Source organism: Mustelus asterias, chromosome 10 (genome assembly GCF_964213995.1).
Source record: "Mustelus asterias chromosome 10, sMusAst1.hap1.1, whole genome shotgun sequence".
Taxonomy (NCBI): domain Eukaryota; kingdom Metazoa; phylum Chordata; class Chondrichthyes; order Carcharhiniformes; family Triakidae; genus Mustelus; species Mustelus asterias.
Window position 1 is genome coordinate 107362676 of NC_135810.1, and position 16952 is coordinate 107379627.

Genomic DNA, 16952 nt, shown 5'->3' on the forward strand with positions numbered 1-16952 from the left:
AAATCTGCCATTAGGCTGGACAATATCACCAAGCCGTACCATTGTAGTGACTGAGCAAGCTAAGGCAAGCTAAGGGGACTAAGGCTAGGCTTCCAGCCCCTTTCCATACAAGTTAGCCGATCGTAGGAAAGGAGGCTTCACCAATGGTCTCACATGCCCTCATGTTTGGAAGAGCAAAATGAGCCAAGAATCTAACCTCACTTCCCAGGACATTGGGTGACAGCATGGTCAGGCTTGGCTGTACAAAAACCTCCACAGTCAAATAGCTAACAGGGTACCCTCTACATTTAGACTGGCCACTCAAGTAACTAGTGCCTTTTTTTCATTCATTCATGAGACATGGGTGTCGCTGGCTGGCCAACATTTATTGCCCATCCCTAGTTGCCCTTGGAGGGCAGTTGAGAGTCAACCGCATTGCTGTGGCTCTGGAGTCATATGTAGGCCAGACCAGATAAGGAGGGCAGATTTCCTTCCCTAAAGGACATGAGTGAACCAGATTGGTTTTTCTGATAATCGACAATGGTTTCATCAGTAGATTCTTAATTCCAACCTGTCAAACTCTGGCCCAAAAAGATCTCAAGCTTATTGGGCAGCAAAGAACAAAAGATTATTTAAGGGCACTTGAGTAAAATGATAACTTGAGGCAGATAGTTCCAGGAAAAGTCAGGCAACATGAAATATAAAACATATTCCAAACACTATAAAACCTGGAAAACAACAGCCAAAATATTCCATATGTATCCGACCAACTCCCAAGTTAAAATAGTCTTAATATTTTTCTTAGTTATTTTTTAACATAATTACTGAAATCTTGCTGCCGTTCACGCTGATGGGAGCTTATGGTCCCACCGACTGTGCACCCCTGTCACGGGTTCCCCAGGGGTGAGGGGTGCCTTCAATTGGAAACCTAATTTACAACGGCAGGACCAGAAGATCCAGCTGCCATCGAGTGCGCACTGCCTCCCGCCACCTCGAAACATACCATGGAGGGAGTGGGAGGAAAATCCCACCCCAAATGTTCACATTTGTACAGAATAATGGATTAACTTTATAATGCGAGGAGGCACAGGTAGATGGAGTATTACCAGAGAAACATTTGGTTGTATCGTAGAGTCGGTAAACACAAGGCAGGGCCAACCTTTCCACCACCTGTAAAACGATTCGTGCTGAAGTCTAGTTAGATATTTTCTCAGACTGGGAAATTATTTTTGTCCGAAATTCTTTTTAATGGGAGTGTTGTCTAATCTGCTTTATTTCTCTGCAACAATGACCACACTTCAATCGTACTGCACTGGCTGTAAAGTGCTTCGGAATGTGCTGTGTTTGTGAAAAGTGCTTTATAAAATATGAGTTTGTTCTTTCCTTAAAAGAAGATCAACACCTCTGATGAACAGCAGCGAGAGGAATTACATCCCATGCTGCAATTTTAGGTCACCAATATTCTGTGCTATCATATTATCAGGATACGGGTACAAGAGACGAACAATGTGAGATTGTGCTTCCCTTTAAGAACAACCATTTTACACTTACTGGTGTTTTAACAAATTGGAGACCTAAATTCTTTTAAAGGCAAAATTCAAGTAAATCAAGTTTATTTTTAAAATATGTAAACATCAAGTGAAGAAATCTCGTTTGAGATGAAAACAAATCTTGGTTTGGTTTGTCTGATTTGGCAACAGCTTTCGCTTGTATTACTAAAAATACAATGAATTGGTGTTATTTATAGCAATTGATAAATGCTGTGACAAATAGTCCCTGAAATAACCTGGCAAGCAACAGCACAAAAGATATCCCTTCAACTGCACTGCGCTTCCAAAAAAAATGCAAAGGTAAGTTTTAAGTTTATTTATCAGTGTCACAAGTCGGCTTACATTAACACTGCGATGAAGTGACTGTGAAAATCCCCGAGTTGCCACACTCCGGCGCCTGTTTGGGTACACTGAGGGAAAATTTAGCATGGCCAATGCACCTAACTAGCACGTCATTGGGACTGTGGGAGGAAACTAGAGTATTTGGAGGAAACCCGCGCAGGCATGGGGAGAATGTGCAGACTCCGCACGGACAGTGACCCAAGCGGGGAAGCGAACTTGGGTCCCTGGCGCTGTGAGGTAGCAGTGCTAACCACTGCGCTAATCGTGGCTAACAGAAACCAATAGTGAACTGAGGTCAAATTTCGATTACGCGTCTGTCCAACAGCTAGTAGATCACAAAGGATGGAATGAATCCCACCTCATGCACATACACGGAGGCGCATTAGAGTTACGGCATAGTTACTACAAAGGAGGAGGCCATTCAGTCAGTCATACTTGTGCTAGCTCTCGCCAACGCCAATTCCTAAATTATCTGATTCCCTTTTGAAAGTCACGATTGAATCTGCCTCCATCGCACTCTCAGGCAGTGTATTCTGGAATTACACCAATCTCTTCCCACAGTCAAATAGCCCATTGATGTGGTCACACCATGTACCCAAGGTGAAAAAGAACTCTGCACTCAAAGGCTGAGAGCACCATTTTGGAACAGAGTGTAGTTTGTTCCCCCCCCCCCCCCCCCCCGCCCCATTCCACCCCATTCCACCCTCACCTTTCAACCCCACCCCTTCCTGGATAAGATACTTGCTTAGTTATTTGAAAGAGGCACTCTGCTGAGGTTAGACATTCCTGCCTCCACAATACAAAGAGCTAGCTGAGGACTGAGCCATGGGAGAATCCTCCAGTTCTGGGTCTGGTAACACCCCCCCCGCCCTCACAATGTATTTAGTGTTGGACATTTTGCTATGGTATACGTGTCATATCAACCCAAGTTATTGTCGGTGAGGGCTTAAATCTTTTCCCTACTGACTGGTTTCACTTCCACAATTGTTCTTCTCTCAAAAGCCACCAGAGTCTGCACATAAGCTTTAAAAATACGTTGACATTAATGATCCATGGTGTGATGCTGCTAACTCATTCAGGCTCCGGATGGAGATACATCAATAGGCACAAGTTCTCGATAGGTTTATAAAATCATGAGGGGCAGAGATAAGGTGAATAGCCAGGGTCTTTTCCCCAGGGTAGGGGAATCCAAAACTAGAGAGCATAGGTTTAAGGTGAAATTGGGGAAAGATTTAAAAGGGTCCCGAGGGGCAACTTTTTCACACAGATGGTGGTGTGTGTATGGGGTGAGCTGCCAGAGGAGGTGGTAGAGGCGGGTACAACTACAACATTTAAAAGTCATTTGGGCAGGTACGTGGATAGGAAAGGTATAGAGGGATATGGGCCAAATGCAGGCAAATGGGACTATTTCAGATTAGGAAACCTGGTCGGCATGGACAGTTGGGCCGAAGGGCCTGTTTCTGCACTCTATATCTATATGACTCTCAATATTGCAGTACCTGATGTCTACCTCCCAAAAGCACCCATTAGATTGCTGCTCCTGGACAGTCAGTCCAAAGATTTCTACAGTAACAGTAATATTGTTCAAAGGCCCACATCAAAAAGGCAAGGCCGAGAGTTCAAACATTGGAAAGCATTCTTCCAGGTTGTATCACAACTTGGTATGGCTTCTGCTTCAGCCAAGACCGCAGAAAAATACAAAGGGTCATGAACGAAGTCCAGTCCATTACTCAAACCAGCCTCCCATCTATTGACTCTGTCTACACTTTCCGCTGCCTTGGAAAAGTAGCCAGCATAATCAAGGACCCCCACACACCCCAGGCATTCTCTCTTCCACCTTCTTCCGTCAGGAAAAAGATACAAATGTCTGAGGACACGAACCAACTGACTCAAGAATAGCTTCTTCCCTGCTGCTGTCAGACTTTTGAATGGGCCTACCTTGTATTAAGTTGATCTTTCTCTGCACCCTAGCTATGACTGTAACACTACATTCTGCACTCATAGAATCATAGAAACCCTACAGTACAGAAAGAGGCCATTTGGCCCATCGAGTCTGCACCAACCACAATCCCACCCAGGCCCTACCCCCATATCCCTACATATTTACCCACTAATCCCTCTAACCTACGCATCTCAGGACACTATTTTTAGCATGGCCAATCAACCTAACCCGCACATCTTTGGACTGTGGGAGGAAACCGGAGCACCCGGAGGAAACCCACGCAGATACGAGGAGAATGTGCAAACTCCACACAGACTGTGACCCAAGCCGGGAATCGAACCCAGGTCCCTGGAGCTGTGAAGCAGCAGTGCTAACCACTGTGCTACGGTGCCGTCCCAACCACTGTGCTGCCATGCCGCCCCACTCTCTCCTTTCCTTCTCTATGTAGAGTATGCTTTGCCTGTTTAGCGCACAAGAAACAATATTTTTCACTGTATACCAATACATGTGACAATGATAAGTCAAATCAAAAACCTCAGCCTCTACAAAGGAGTGCATCATTTTTGCTTTGAGCTTTAAAACCTTGCAACACATGAAGGAAGATGTTCACATAAGCATCATTTTTGCTGATGCTGTTCTGCTGCCTCGTCTCTCTCAGTGACAGATGCAGACAGTTATAAGAGTTATAAGATTCCAGTCAATGTAAGTGTTGTCTCAACAGGCAATTAGGAGCTGTAGCGCAGAGTTAGAACCTAAGTGGTTTGACAGAACAAAAATTCTAATAAGCCGCAAGCTAAACAGAAATATGCCAGGGTGACTGTCTTAGGCACGTATAAATTGAAAATGATTGGATTTAAGCAACATGATTACAGCCAGTACATAATTTATGGACAGAGGATTTTTTTTAAAGTTGAGAAAGAGTGAGAGACAAGGCCGACAGTGCACGTACCAAATTGGAAAGAAGGGAAATAAGGCCAATTCCTAATTATTTTAGGCACTTAGCAGGAGAAAGGCAAGACACGAGAGATGAAAGTTTATGGGTGGGCAAGGTTTAGAGGGACATGGGCCAAACACAGGTTAATGGGACTAGTTCAGTTTAGGAACCTGGTCGGCATGGGTGAGTTGGACCGAAGGGTCTGTTTCCATGCTGTGTACCTCTATGATTTTATGGGTGGGATTTTCCAGTTGCACTCGTCCCAAAACCGGAAAATCCCTACCAAGGTCAACGGACCTTTGCATGGTTTGCCCCCCACCTGCTATGATTCCCGTGGCGGGCAGGACGGGAAAATTCCCCCCATGACTCTAAGTGTTGCACAGTTTTGAGGCTCTAATTTGTCACGACTGAAGGCTAAGCAAGGAGTCTTGATTTTAACAGCATGAAGCAAAATCAGGCCACAATAACTTGGTTTGCAGCCTGGAACGTTAACATTTATTAGTTTAGGCTGCATTTTCTAAATTATAATTTCAAATTCTTCCATGGAGATATAATGGAAAGCAATGTTAAGTTTGGCATTTAACTTTCCATTTTCATGTTATAAAGCCATTAAGCCTCAGAACTGGGCTCCACACATGGGTGGAATTTTTCAGCTCTTCCCACTGGCAACATCTTCTGGTCCCGCTGAAGGCAACCCCCTGTGGTGGGGCGGGTGAGCCTTGCAAAACATTGGAGACTTTGGCGGGACAGATAAGCTTAGTTGGCTCACACGTATTTCAGAATAACTTGAACAGCACAAGATTCAACCCCTATTCTGCCAGATGTAAACTTGGGACCTGCCTCCTTGCCATTGAATCACTACAGTGCAGAAGGAGGCCATTTGGCCCATCGAGTCTATCAACCTTCTGAATGAGCATCTTACCCAGGACTACCCTCCGCAACAGTAACCTCCACCTGTAACCCCGCACATTTACGATGGCTAATATCCCTGACGAAAGGTCATCCTGACTCGAAACGTTGGCTCTATTCTCTCTCCACAGGGGCTGTCAGACCTGCTGAGATTTTCTAGCATTTTCTGTTTTTGTTTCAGATTCCAGCATCTGCAAAATTTTGCTATTATCCCCCTAACCTAAACATCTTTTGGACATTAAGGGGCAATTTAGCATGGCCAATCCACCTAACCTGCACATCTTTGGACTGTGGGAGGAAACCGGAGCACCCAGAGGAAACCCACGCAGACACGGGGAGAACGTGCAGACCGTCATCCAAGGCCAGAATTGAACCCAGGTCTCTGGCGCTGTGAGGCAGCAGTGCTAACCACTGTGCCACCGTGCCGCCCCACAGTAAAATCATGGTGTAAGCTATGGTTTGGTGATTCTCAAATAACCCAGGATTCCACCTGAAAAAGGTGTAGAGGGGAAAACACAGACCAATCCTACCTTGGAAAAAAAAATACAACTACAAAGGAGAACTGAAGAAATTGAGGCTGTTTTTATTGGCACAATGTATGGTGATGCAACTGTAAGTGTTTCCATTTGCAAGAATGGAGAATAAATGCTGGCACAAACTGGTTGCTTCGAATGGTGTTAATTTGATTGGCAAGCAATTTTCCAGTCGTTTTAAGACAAATTAGATGGAGTGTGAAGCAGTCCAGCAGGCCCCAGTGAGAGTTTGTGGGCCTAGGCCTGGTTTTGGGAGGAGGCCTCCTCTGGATGCAGGGTTGCCCGACTGGGAGGAACTGAAGGAACGCTACCAGTTGAATGGTGTGGGCAGTCTCCACCTCTGGTAAAATATCAGCACTGGCATGAGGAGGCCCTTCAGTGGCAACTAATCGGTCACTTATGGGCCTCAACTGGCCCAAAATACCAGTGGAGGTGGGTAGGTGACTTTTCCCCCACCCCACCCCTGTTACCTCATTCCTGGGGTGGCATAAAATTCCACCCCATATCTGTAATTCTAACCTGGGCTGTGCTGTTAAATAAAATGTGTTGCCTAGCTTGACAAATCTAAAAACTAATGCCTTCAAATCAGTTACAGAATTAAGAACATAAGAACATAAGAAATAGGAGCAGGAGTAGGCCATCTAGCCCCTCGAGCCTGCCCCGCCATTCAATAAGATCATGGCTGATCTGAAGTGGATCAGTTCCACTTACCCGCCTGATCCCTATAACCCCTAATTCCCTTACCGATCAGGAATCCATCTATCTGTGATTTAAACATATTCAACGAGGTAGCCTCCACCACTTCAGTGGGCAGAGAATTCCAGAGATTCACCACCCTCTGAGAGAAGAAGTTCGTCCTCAACTCTGTCCTAAACTGACCCCCCTTTATTTTGAGGCTGTGCCCTCTAGTTCTAGTTTCCTTTCTAAGTGGAAAGGAATCTCTCCACTTCTACCCTATCCAGCCCCTTCATTATCTTATCTCTATAAGATCCCCCCTCAGCCTTCTAAATTCCAACGAGTACAAACCCAATCTGCTCAGTCTCTCCTCATAATCAACACCATAATAATCAATTAGGTGGAAAGTGGACCATATTTTTAAAGCTTAGACCATTCCCCTTGGAATTTACTGGCCAGTGCAACATTTGGTCCCAAACAAAATAGGAGCCATCCACAGTTTTTACAGCAACCTTTAAACATAGAATCCCTACAGTGCAGAAGGAGGCCATTCGGCCCATCGGGTCTGCACCGACAGCAATCCCACCCAGGCCCTATCCGTGCTAATCCCTCCAACCTACCATATCCCGGGACACTAAGGGTTAATTTAGCATATCCAATCAACCTAACCTGCACATCTTTGGACTGAGAGAGGAAACCCACGCAAACATAGGGAGAGCGTGCAAACTCCACACAGGCACTGACCCGAGGCTGGAATTGAACCCGGGTCCCTGGAGCTGTGAGGCGGCAGTGCTAACCACTGTGCCACCGTGTCGCAATCTATTAATTGGTAGAGTGACTGAACGGGCCACTTTACTTGCGGAATGGAGGTTCCATAAAGCCATTAATTTTGCCCACTGCAGTGCAAGCCCTGTATGCAAACACCTCTTACCAGTTAAACAATCGACGTCTGAAATATATTGCCACCATTATGTTCAACCTTTAGCTTTGTTTTAGTGTTATTTCTAGAGCTGAATGAATAAGTAGTTTGGACCATTGCCCATTCACAGTCGTTAAAATATTTTTTCCCATTGTGCAGGAAACGATGGCATCACGAGGGAAGAAAAACATTTACGACCCCATAAAATTTAGTCTGTAATTAAAATTTACATCTAATTTTATAATTTCAATAGAATTTATGAATCTAGCATGCATAGAAACAGAGTGCATGAGAGGAGATGTGAGGTACAATTGACATCCCACTAACACCGATCATCCCTTGTGACTATGTTGCTCGAATGTCACCGGTTACAAATCATTTTATCTTTGTTGCCTCTTTCTGTTCCTCCACAGTTAGTCCGATAGCAACTTGCTGCTTTCCATCAAGCCCATTGCCATTGCTTTTCAAAGGGAACGCTCTGCATCATAGCTGCTTTGATCTAGAGGCGACACGGTGGCACAGTGGTTAGCACTGCTGCCTCACAGCGCCGGGAACTAGGGTTCAATTCCCAGTTTGGGTCACTGTCTGTGGGGAGTTTGCACCTTCTCCCCGTGTCTGCGTGGGTTTCCTCTAGGTGCGCCGGTTTCCTTCCACAGTCTGAAAGACATGCTGGTTATAGAATCCCTACAGTGCAGAAGGTGGCCATTCAGCCTATCGAGGCTGCACTGTCCACAATTCCACCCAGGCCGTATTCCCGTAACCCCACATATTTACCCTGCTAATCCCCTGACACTAGGGTCAATTTAGCATGGCCAATCGACCTAACCCACACATCTTTGGACTGTGGGAGGAAGCCGGAGCACCCGGAGGAAACCCAGGCAGATACAGCCTCCCACAGTCCAAACATGTGCTGGTTAGGGTGCACTGACCATGCTAAATTCTCCCTCAGTGTACTCAAACAGGTGCCGGAATCTGGCGGCTGGGAGATTTTCACAGTAACTTCATTGCAGTGTTAATGTAAGTGTGACACTTGTGACACTGATAAATAAACTTAAAACTTTTTTTTGGTGGGGGGGGGGGGGGTGTTTAGTGTTCATGTGAGGAGAAAGAAATTTCAATACATAGTCCAACTGCCACGGCATGTGCAAAAATGAAAAGTCTTCCAGTCGATTGAAAAAGTCAATTCCAAACAGAAAATGCTGGAAAATCTCAGCAAGTCTGACAGCGTCTGTGGAGAAAGAATAGAGCCAATGTTTTGAGTGTCGAAAGAGGGTCATCCAGACTCGAAACTTTGGCTCTATTCTCTCTCCCCAGATACTGTCAGACCTGCTGAGATTTTCCAGCATTTTCTGTTTTGTTTCGGATTCCAACATCCGCAGTATTTTGCTTTTATCCTAAGTCTTAAGCCTGTTTCTTACCTTCTTGTCTCCAATCGAAATTCGCCACTCCACTATCTCCTGGGAATCACTACTGACAGATTGGGAATTTTCCTGTCTCCATCCTCTCTTCTCCCCACTCCTCCCTGGACACACCCTTCCCCAATCAGAATTCAGGGCAGCTGAAAATAATATCTTTCATATTTATCTTTTTTCAAATAAATCTAGAAATAGAAAATTCAACACTGGCTGCATCTAAGGGAATGGCCGATAAAGGCCCAAGGGAATTAAAAGTAATAGGTTTTGTTGATCGGATTAGATAATGAGAGCCTGTGAAACCAGTGTTAACCAGATGGGCAGAATGGCCTATTTTTCACTACGCATTTATAGTTTAGCTCAGTTGGCTGGACGGCTGGTTAGAGATGTAGAGCGACAGCAACTGCGGGGGTTCAATTCCTGTGCAGGCTGAGAATATTCATGAAGGCCCTACCTTCTCAACCCGAGGTGTGGTTAAATTAGGTTAAATTACCATGTAATGACTTCACTCAGGCCATTGAGGTTGGCCTATTGGAATATGAACTCCCTGATTAAGGATCCAATTGATGGGCCAATCAGGGAGTCTTTGCCTTGTATTTAACCGGGTGTGTCAGTTCCTCTGGCGCCCCGGAGGTAGATGCTAACTGCTGGCACTCTGTGTACTGCCGTTAGAGTTTGTAAATAAAGGGATTCTGGTGAAGGGACTTCTGCCTTTGAAGATTTATTACACGCCACCAGTCAGTTCTCCCCCCTCAAAGGGGAGAGCGGGGTTGTCTGGGACTATGAAGACTTTGGGTGAGATTCTCCAGCCTCCCAGCTACGTGTTTCCCGCCGGCAGGAGGTGGCGCGTTGTTTGCCAGTGGTGGGGTTTTCTGGTCCCGCCGCTGTCAATGGGAATTCCCATTGACCTCACCCCCACCCTGGCAGGAAACCCGGAGAATCCCGCTAGTGTGAACGGCCGGAGAATTCCGGCCTTTGTCTCTCAAATAATGTGGCAGCTTTGCGGAAGGCTGTTTCAGTTATAGATTTGGACATATAACAGTTGAAGGATACACGCACACACACGATTTAGGGTTTTGCGTATGTATTATAATATACAATATATATAATGGGTCCTTTCAGAACAGGATGCATCTGTTCCCAATAGGTTCCCGATTTCATACTATAGTGACATTTCCTGCTTTGTTACTGATATCACTAACATAGTGAATATCTTCTCTTTGGTCCTTCAATCATAAAAAAAGACAAAAAGAAAAAGTGCCATCTCAACATCTGTCTGAGCGTCCAGCTGTTCTCTCCTCCCCCGGGGGGGGGTCAGGGTTTGAGAGCAAGAAGGATGGGATGCAAAGGTTTGATTCGGCACAATGCTCAGACAGGACATACAGAACCGTTCACTTGACATGGTTAACGCAAGCTGCATTTTAGTGACAGCACTATTTCAGATAGTTATATATTAAATTCTGCACAACCCTTTTTTTCTAAATTCCGCCTGCGCAAATTATAAAATACATCATTTTGCTCTGACTTCGGATTCACGAAAAAATGATCTAATATTTAAATATAAAATTTTATAAGACTAAAATCTCAAACTGTGCAAAATTCAAGAGATGGGCGGCCAGTTCTTGGTCACAAAGGAGTCATTTCCGAGGAGCTCTCCTCCAGTGAGTTTTTCAGGAACACGTGGGTTGAGGTGTGGGAGGTGCCTGGAAACACCTCCTCAGAACGTTTCATGCCCTCCTCCTCAATATTACCTGGCACAGATCTTCCACCTTCCACTGTCTGTGCACCGCACTGTGACGGGGAGTGGAAAAGACACGCTGCGTCATTAGCAGATGATGTTGGTGTCCTCCAGTTTAATAAATGTAGATTTGATGGGTCCGCTCCAGAACGAGCGTTCAATTCAACTCCATCCTCTGTGTAAGGCAACTCTGTCACTAACTCAGACCTCTGAAGTTTGTGCAGGTGTGGCTGTGCATTTTGGCTGGGAACTGCTGACGAGCTGCCATTTGTAAGAGAGTATTTTGCACCTTCTGCCAACTCCAATGTTGACGAACTGGCTTCTTGCAACTCGGATGCCTGCAGTTTATCTAGTGGTCCATTCGAGCTTTGGTTTGTGTCCGAGTGGATGCTTTGGCTAGTGCCGGATGAGGATTCATCAACCCCAATGCCAGAGTCCTTGGAAAGAGGCGTCACCAAGTCCGGTTTCGGTGTGGCTGACCAATTGCCCTGGGCGTTCCATTTATTAACACGACTACAAGCCGCAGGACGGAGACTGTCCAGCTGGCGGCCTCGCTGGATCGGAGTGGGGAACAAGGTGCCTTGAAAGATTCGGTATAAGTACCTAGTGAAAATTGTTATCAAATAGAGAGACAAAAAAAAAATTGAGATATTGGGGCAGTGAAAAACTGAAATCCTTCCTTACCTACAGATGATTCATTCAGCAATAAAGAACATGCATTGTATTCACTACCATACAACATGAAGTAAGCTACAATTCACACTTGCCCGGCTAGGTACACCATTGCCCCACAGAGCTGCACAGACGTAACTGTACTCTAAGGATGCACATACTGCACTCATTCTTTTTGCACGACGGACAAATCAGCGAAATGACTTTCATCACTGATTTTATAAGAATTTCTGTTTGGTCCCTTCCTCCTAAATTTGGAGTCCTTTCCTTCGTAAGATATAGGATATCGGAGCAGAAGTAGGCCATTCGGCCCTTTGTGTCCACCCCATCATTCAATCATGGCTGATATGCTCCTCATCCCCATTTTCCAGCCTTCTCCCCAGAACCCTTCAACCCATCACCAATTAAAAATGTCTAACTCCTCCTTAAATTTACTCACTGTCCCAGCATCCATTGCACTTTGGGGCAGTGAATTCCACAGATTCACAACCCTTCAGGCACGAAGCCTCTGGCTCTGGTGGCCAGCCCCACAGCCTGTTTCTATTGAGCTGGCAGCCTTGCATGGGCTGCTTCTGTCACTGGCAAACCTCTGGAGAGCCTGATACATCCCTAATAAGAGCCCCCATTCAGATTGGCTGCTTGCCTCAGTGGAGCGGGCAGCCAATATTCACCCTACCCACCCACCCCCACTGTGGCAGGAACACACCGGGGAGCCATGCCAATGAAGCTGCCCTTATTTTCCCCAACTGCCCCATCTTATCCCATATCCACAGGACTGCCTGGTATGTTCAGTAAGATTTTGCTGGGTTCCTTCCCGAACCGTGCAATTTTAATCAGATAACCTAATCACAATGCACGTTTCAGTTACCTTGGTAGTAAGGCTGCCACTGGTGTAAGAACACATATCAGATAGAACTTGGGATCAGCCATCAACCTCTGCATAGTCCAGTAGGGATTGGATGGAGGGTAGCAGGTAGGACAGGCTGCGTTGTAACTTAGTGCAACAGTGAAGAAGAGGAGGATGCTGAAAGTAATGGAGGCAACATGCATCCAAGTCTGAAACATGAAAGAAAACAAGTTGACCTTTTGGAACAATACTGACGTTACCAAATTATTTTAGTCTCAAGCAACTGAGAAACAGTGAATCCATGCAAAACCGAACATTTTGACATTTGATAGAACGCTGAACAGTGATTCTAAATACATTGGCTGTATTTTATAAAAGTCATCTTTAAATTTCAATTCTTATTTTTTAAAATTCTTTTCATGGGAAATGTGTGTCGCTGGCTGGGCCAGCATTTATTACCCATCCCTAATTGCCCTTGAACCGAGTGGCTTACTAGATCATTTCTGAGGGCATTTAAAAGTCAACCACATTGCTTTGGCTCTGGAATCACATGTAGGCCAGACCAGGTAAGGACGGCAGATTTCCTTCTCTAAAGGACGCTACTGCACCAGGTGAGTTTTCCCGACAATGGTTTCATGGTCGTCAGTAATTAAGAATCAGTCAGATTCTTAATTCCAGATACTTTTTTATTGAATTCAAATTCCACCATCTGCTGTGGCGGGATTTGAACCCGGGTCCCCAGAACATTAGCTGAGTTTCTGGATTAATAGCCTAGCGATAATACCACTGGGCCATCGCCTCCCCTATATACTGCACAACCTGTGAGCCCAAAGACCCCATTTTCAAACTCACCCTGACTTAAAGTTACATGGGACAGGGAAGCCGTACAGCTTTGCTGGGCCTGAAAGCTTAACTACATGCCTTCGCACTATAAGAACATAAGAACATAAGAAATAGGAGCAGGAGTAGGCCATCTGGCCCTTCGAGCCTGCCCCGCCATTCAACAAGATCATGGCTGATCTGAAGCGAATCAGTTCCACTTACCCGCCTGTTCCCCATATCCCCTAATTCCCTTATCGATCAGAAAACTATCTACCCGTGATTTAAACATATTCAACGAGGAAGCCTCCACCACTTCAATGGGCAGAGAATTCCAGAGATTCACTACCCTCTGAGAGAACTATATGAACCATTGAATCCTAATCTAATTTTGATTATCCATTATGTCTCAGTGCGTACACCATGGGCCCTATTTTACCATTTCGATTCGAAGTGCTGGGCGGACTTGAAACTGGGAGTGTTTCAGATCCGACTTTTAGACCCGTTCTCAGGCGCCCCCATACACTCACACTGCCTGAAAAAATATCAGCGAGTCCGAATCGCGCTGCACAAGCCTGTGGGCGGGGCTTAACCCGCCCAAAATCCTGCAGCTGTGATCGGAGCCTCCAACTGCGCGTGCGCAGAAAAAAAAATGATAGACTGCTTCTCAGATGCCCCATTGTTTTGTAAATGCAGTGCTGCTCCATCGCTAAATGCTGCAAAACTGAACAGCCAATTGAAGCTGTCACTTCAGTTCCGCAAAAGCTTGAGCGCTCCAGAATGATGCATTTGGAATTTCCAAACCCACAACCACGACCATCTAGAAGGACAAGAGCAGCAGATGCCTGGGAACACCCCCACCTGCAAGTTCCCCTCCAAGCCACTCACCATCCTGCCTTGGAAATATATCGCCGTTCCTTCACTGTCACTGAGTCAAAATCCTGGAAGTCCCTCTCTAACAGCACCGTGGGTGTCCCTACACCCTAAGGACTGCAGTTCACCCCCCACCTTCTCAAGGGCAATTAGGGATAGGCAATAAATGCCAGTCCAGCCAGTGACGCCAACATCCCATAAATGAATTAAAATAAGGTGGGAGCTAGGAGAGATTGTGACAAAGGTGTGTAAATCATGTGACAGAGGAAGTGTTAATGGCAGCGTGATGTGCTATAGGATGTGCTCGGAGTGACATTAATAGCAGAATGCGTTAATGGGAGAACAAAGATCAGTGTTCAGTGAAAGCAAAACTCAAGAACAAGTGACATGTATTACTTGAGGAAGAAAGGGGATCCGGTTTATCTTTGGTGAGTAGTGACCCTCATTTTTCCTTAATGCTGAAGAATGTAATTGAGGTGACCAATAATAAAGTACCATTATTTGGGTGCACCCCATATCCCTTGTGAAACAAAAATTAGAAACATTCAGCAGATCATTGGGTGGCACGGTGGCACAGTGGTTAGAACTGCAGGCTCATAGCATCTGGGTTTGGTTGGGTCACTGTCTGTTTGGAATCTGTACGTTCTCCCTGTGTCTGCATGAGTTTCCTCTGGGTGCTCCGGTTTCCTCCCACTGTCCAAAAGACGTGCTGGTTAGATACATTGGCCATGCTAAATTCTCCCTCTGTGTACCCGAACAGGCGCCGGAGTGTGGCAACTAGGGGATTTTCACAGTAACTTCATTGCAGTGTACAGTAAGCCTAGTTGTGACATTAATAAATAAACTTTAACTTAGATCAGTGTGGAGACGTGCTGAGTGTTTTGGCAGCTTTGTTTTAATTCTGCATCTGCAGTTTTTTTCCCTTATCCTGTAAAATTATTCCGTTGCAAACTCAGGTAAAATCAGTTGGTTCACAGCTCAAAGACGGCACAGTCCTGAGTGCTGCAATGTTATTTTTTCTCCTATAAAAACCTCTGATACCCAATGTTTCTGTAAATGGAGACACCCACAAGGACACCGCAGACACACATTCTGCAACTTTTGCAAGAAACATCAAAGTTTTTAATTTTAAAGTTTTTTATGTTTATATATTATAGAAGGTAGGGGCAGGAGGAGGCCATTTGGCCCTTCAAGCCTGCTCTGCCACTCATCACGATCATGGCTGACTGTCCAACTCAATAGCCTAATATATCACATGTAGTCAGGTCACCCTGCAATGAACACTTCCTCAAATAAGCCTATTGTCACAAGTAGGTTTACATTAACACTGCCACACTCCGGCGCCTGTTCGGGTACACTGAGGGAGAATTTAGCATGGCCAATGCACCTAACCAGCACGTCTTTCAGACTGTGGGAGGACACCGGAGCACCCGGAGGAAACCCACGGGGAGGACATGCAGACTCCACACAATGACCCAAGCTGGAATCAAACCCAGGTCCCTGGTGCTGTGAGGCAGCAGTGCTAACCACCGTGCCGCCCCAGCAACATGCAGGTCAAACCTAAAAAAAGGACAATAGAAAGAAGAAGTCACTCGTTACCCAGGTTTTAGTTTCAATGCACAAGTGCATTAAGATAGTGAAGAGGGCCAGAGTGGTGACGGGAGTTCCCCAAGTGAAAACATCAACATCAGAATCTCGGTAAGCCTGCAACAGAGAAACAACAACATATTTCAAAGCCAGTCATCACTTCCGCTCACACAGGAATAATTTCATTTAAATTTACTTCAGCCAGGAGAGAAAGAAAAACATACCAAATATGGAAAGAAGAAGCAGACCAGGCTTTGGTAAAGAGCATCAATCATATTCATCCAGAACATGTATGGCTTGTATTCCTAGAAGAGAGGAGTAATTAAAAGGCTAGTTTTATGCAGAATTTGCAATTGCTGTTAACACAGCCTCAAAAAACACACAGTAATTTAATTCTTTGTGTGTCTGCTTGGTCTGCAGAGAAATCTGTTCCTTTTCAGTCCAGTTCATGTAACTCGTTGTGGCTTTGTATAGTAAAGACAAATTTAACAGTGGCTGAATGGGTCGCCGGAAGATATGCAGACTAGATGGATTGGCCACACTAAATTGCGCCTTAGCGTCAGGGGGATTAGCAGGGGAATTTCACAGTAACTTCATTGCAGTGTTAATGTAAGCCTTATTCGTGACTAATAAATAAACTTTAAATACATGGAGTTAGGACCTGGGTGGGATTGTTGTTGGTGCAAGCTCAATGGGCTGAATGGCCTCCTTTTGCACAGTATGGGCTTCTATGATATCTAAACTTTAGCACTATGGGCGGTGGCACAGTGGTTAGCGCTGCTGCCTCACAGCGCCAGGGACCCAGGTTCGAGTCCCGGCTTGGGTCGCTGTCTGTGTGGAGTCTGCACGTTCTCCCCGTGTCTGCATGGGTTTCTTCCGGGTGCTCCGGTTTCCTCCCACAGTCTGAAGTGCTGGTTAGGTGGATTGGCCATGCTAAATTGACCCTTAGTGTACCCGAACAGGCGCTGGAGTGTGGCAACTCGGGGATTTCCACAAGTAACTTCATTACTTGTGACACTAACGAATAAAATAAGGCAGGCAATTTAGATTATGTATATTTAAAATAAATTGTCCCTGATGGCTTCCAAATAGCAAAATCATTTCAAATTCCTTTTCCCGATATAGTTGAAGGTAATTCTCTAATACCTCTACTACCCTTTCCAACAGTGAGTTCCAGCCCCCTACCCACCCTCTGGGTAAAAAGAAAATTTCCTCATTTCC

At 45.5% G+C, this 16952-nt stretch overlaps 1 protein-coding gene across 1 annotated transcript in view; it reads right to left on the reverse strand.

Annotated features, from left to right (window-relative positions):
* Nucleotides 1–10150: 10150 nt before the first annotated feature.
* atp10a (ATPase phospholipid transporting 10A) overlaps nt 10151–16952 on the reverse strand; it is a 187436-nt gene continuing 180634 nt past the window's right edge. The window contains exons 18-21 of the mRNA XM_078222415.1: nt 15956–16036; nt 15744–15848; nt 12474–12661; nt 10151–11536 (exon numbers count right to left, since the gene is read on the reverse strand). Coding sequence (XP_078078541.1) covers nt 10822–11536; nt 12474–12661; nt 15744–15848; nt 15956–16036 — 1089 coding nt within the window. The 3' untranslated portion in view covers nt 10151–10821. The remainder of the gene's footprint in view (nt 11537–12473; nt 12662–15743; nt 15849–15955; nt 16037–16952) is intronic.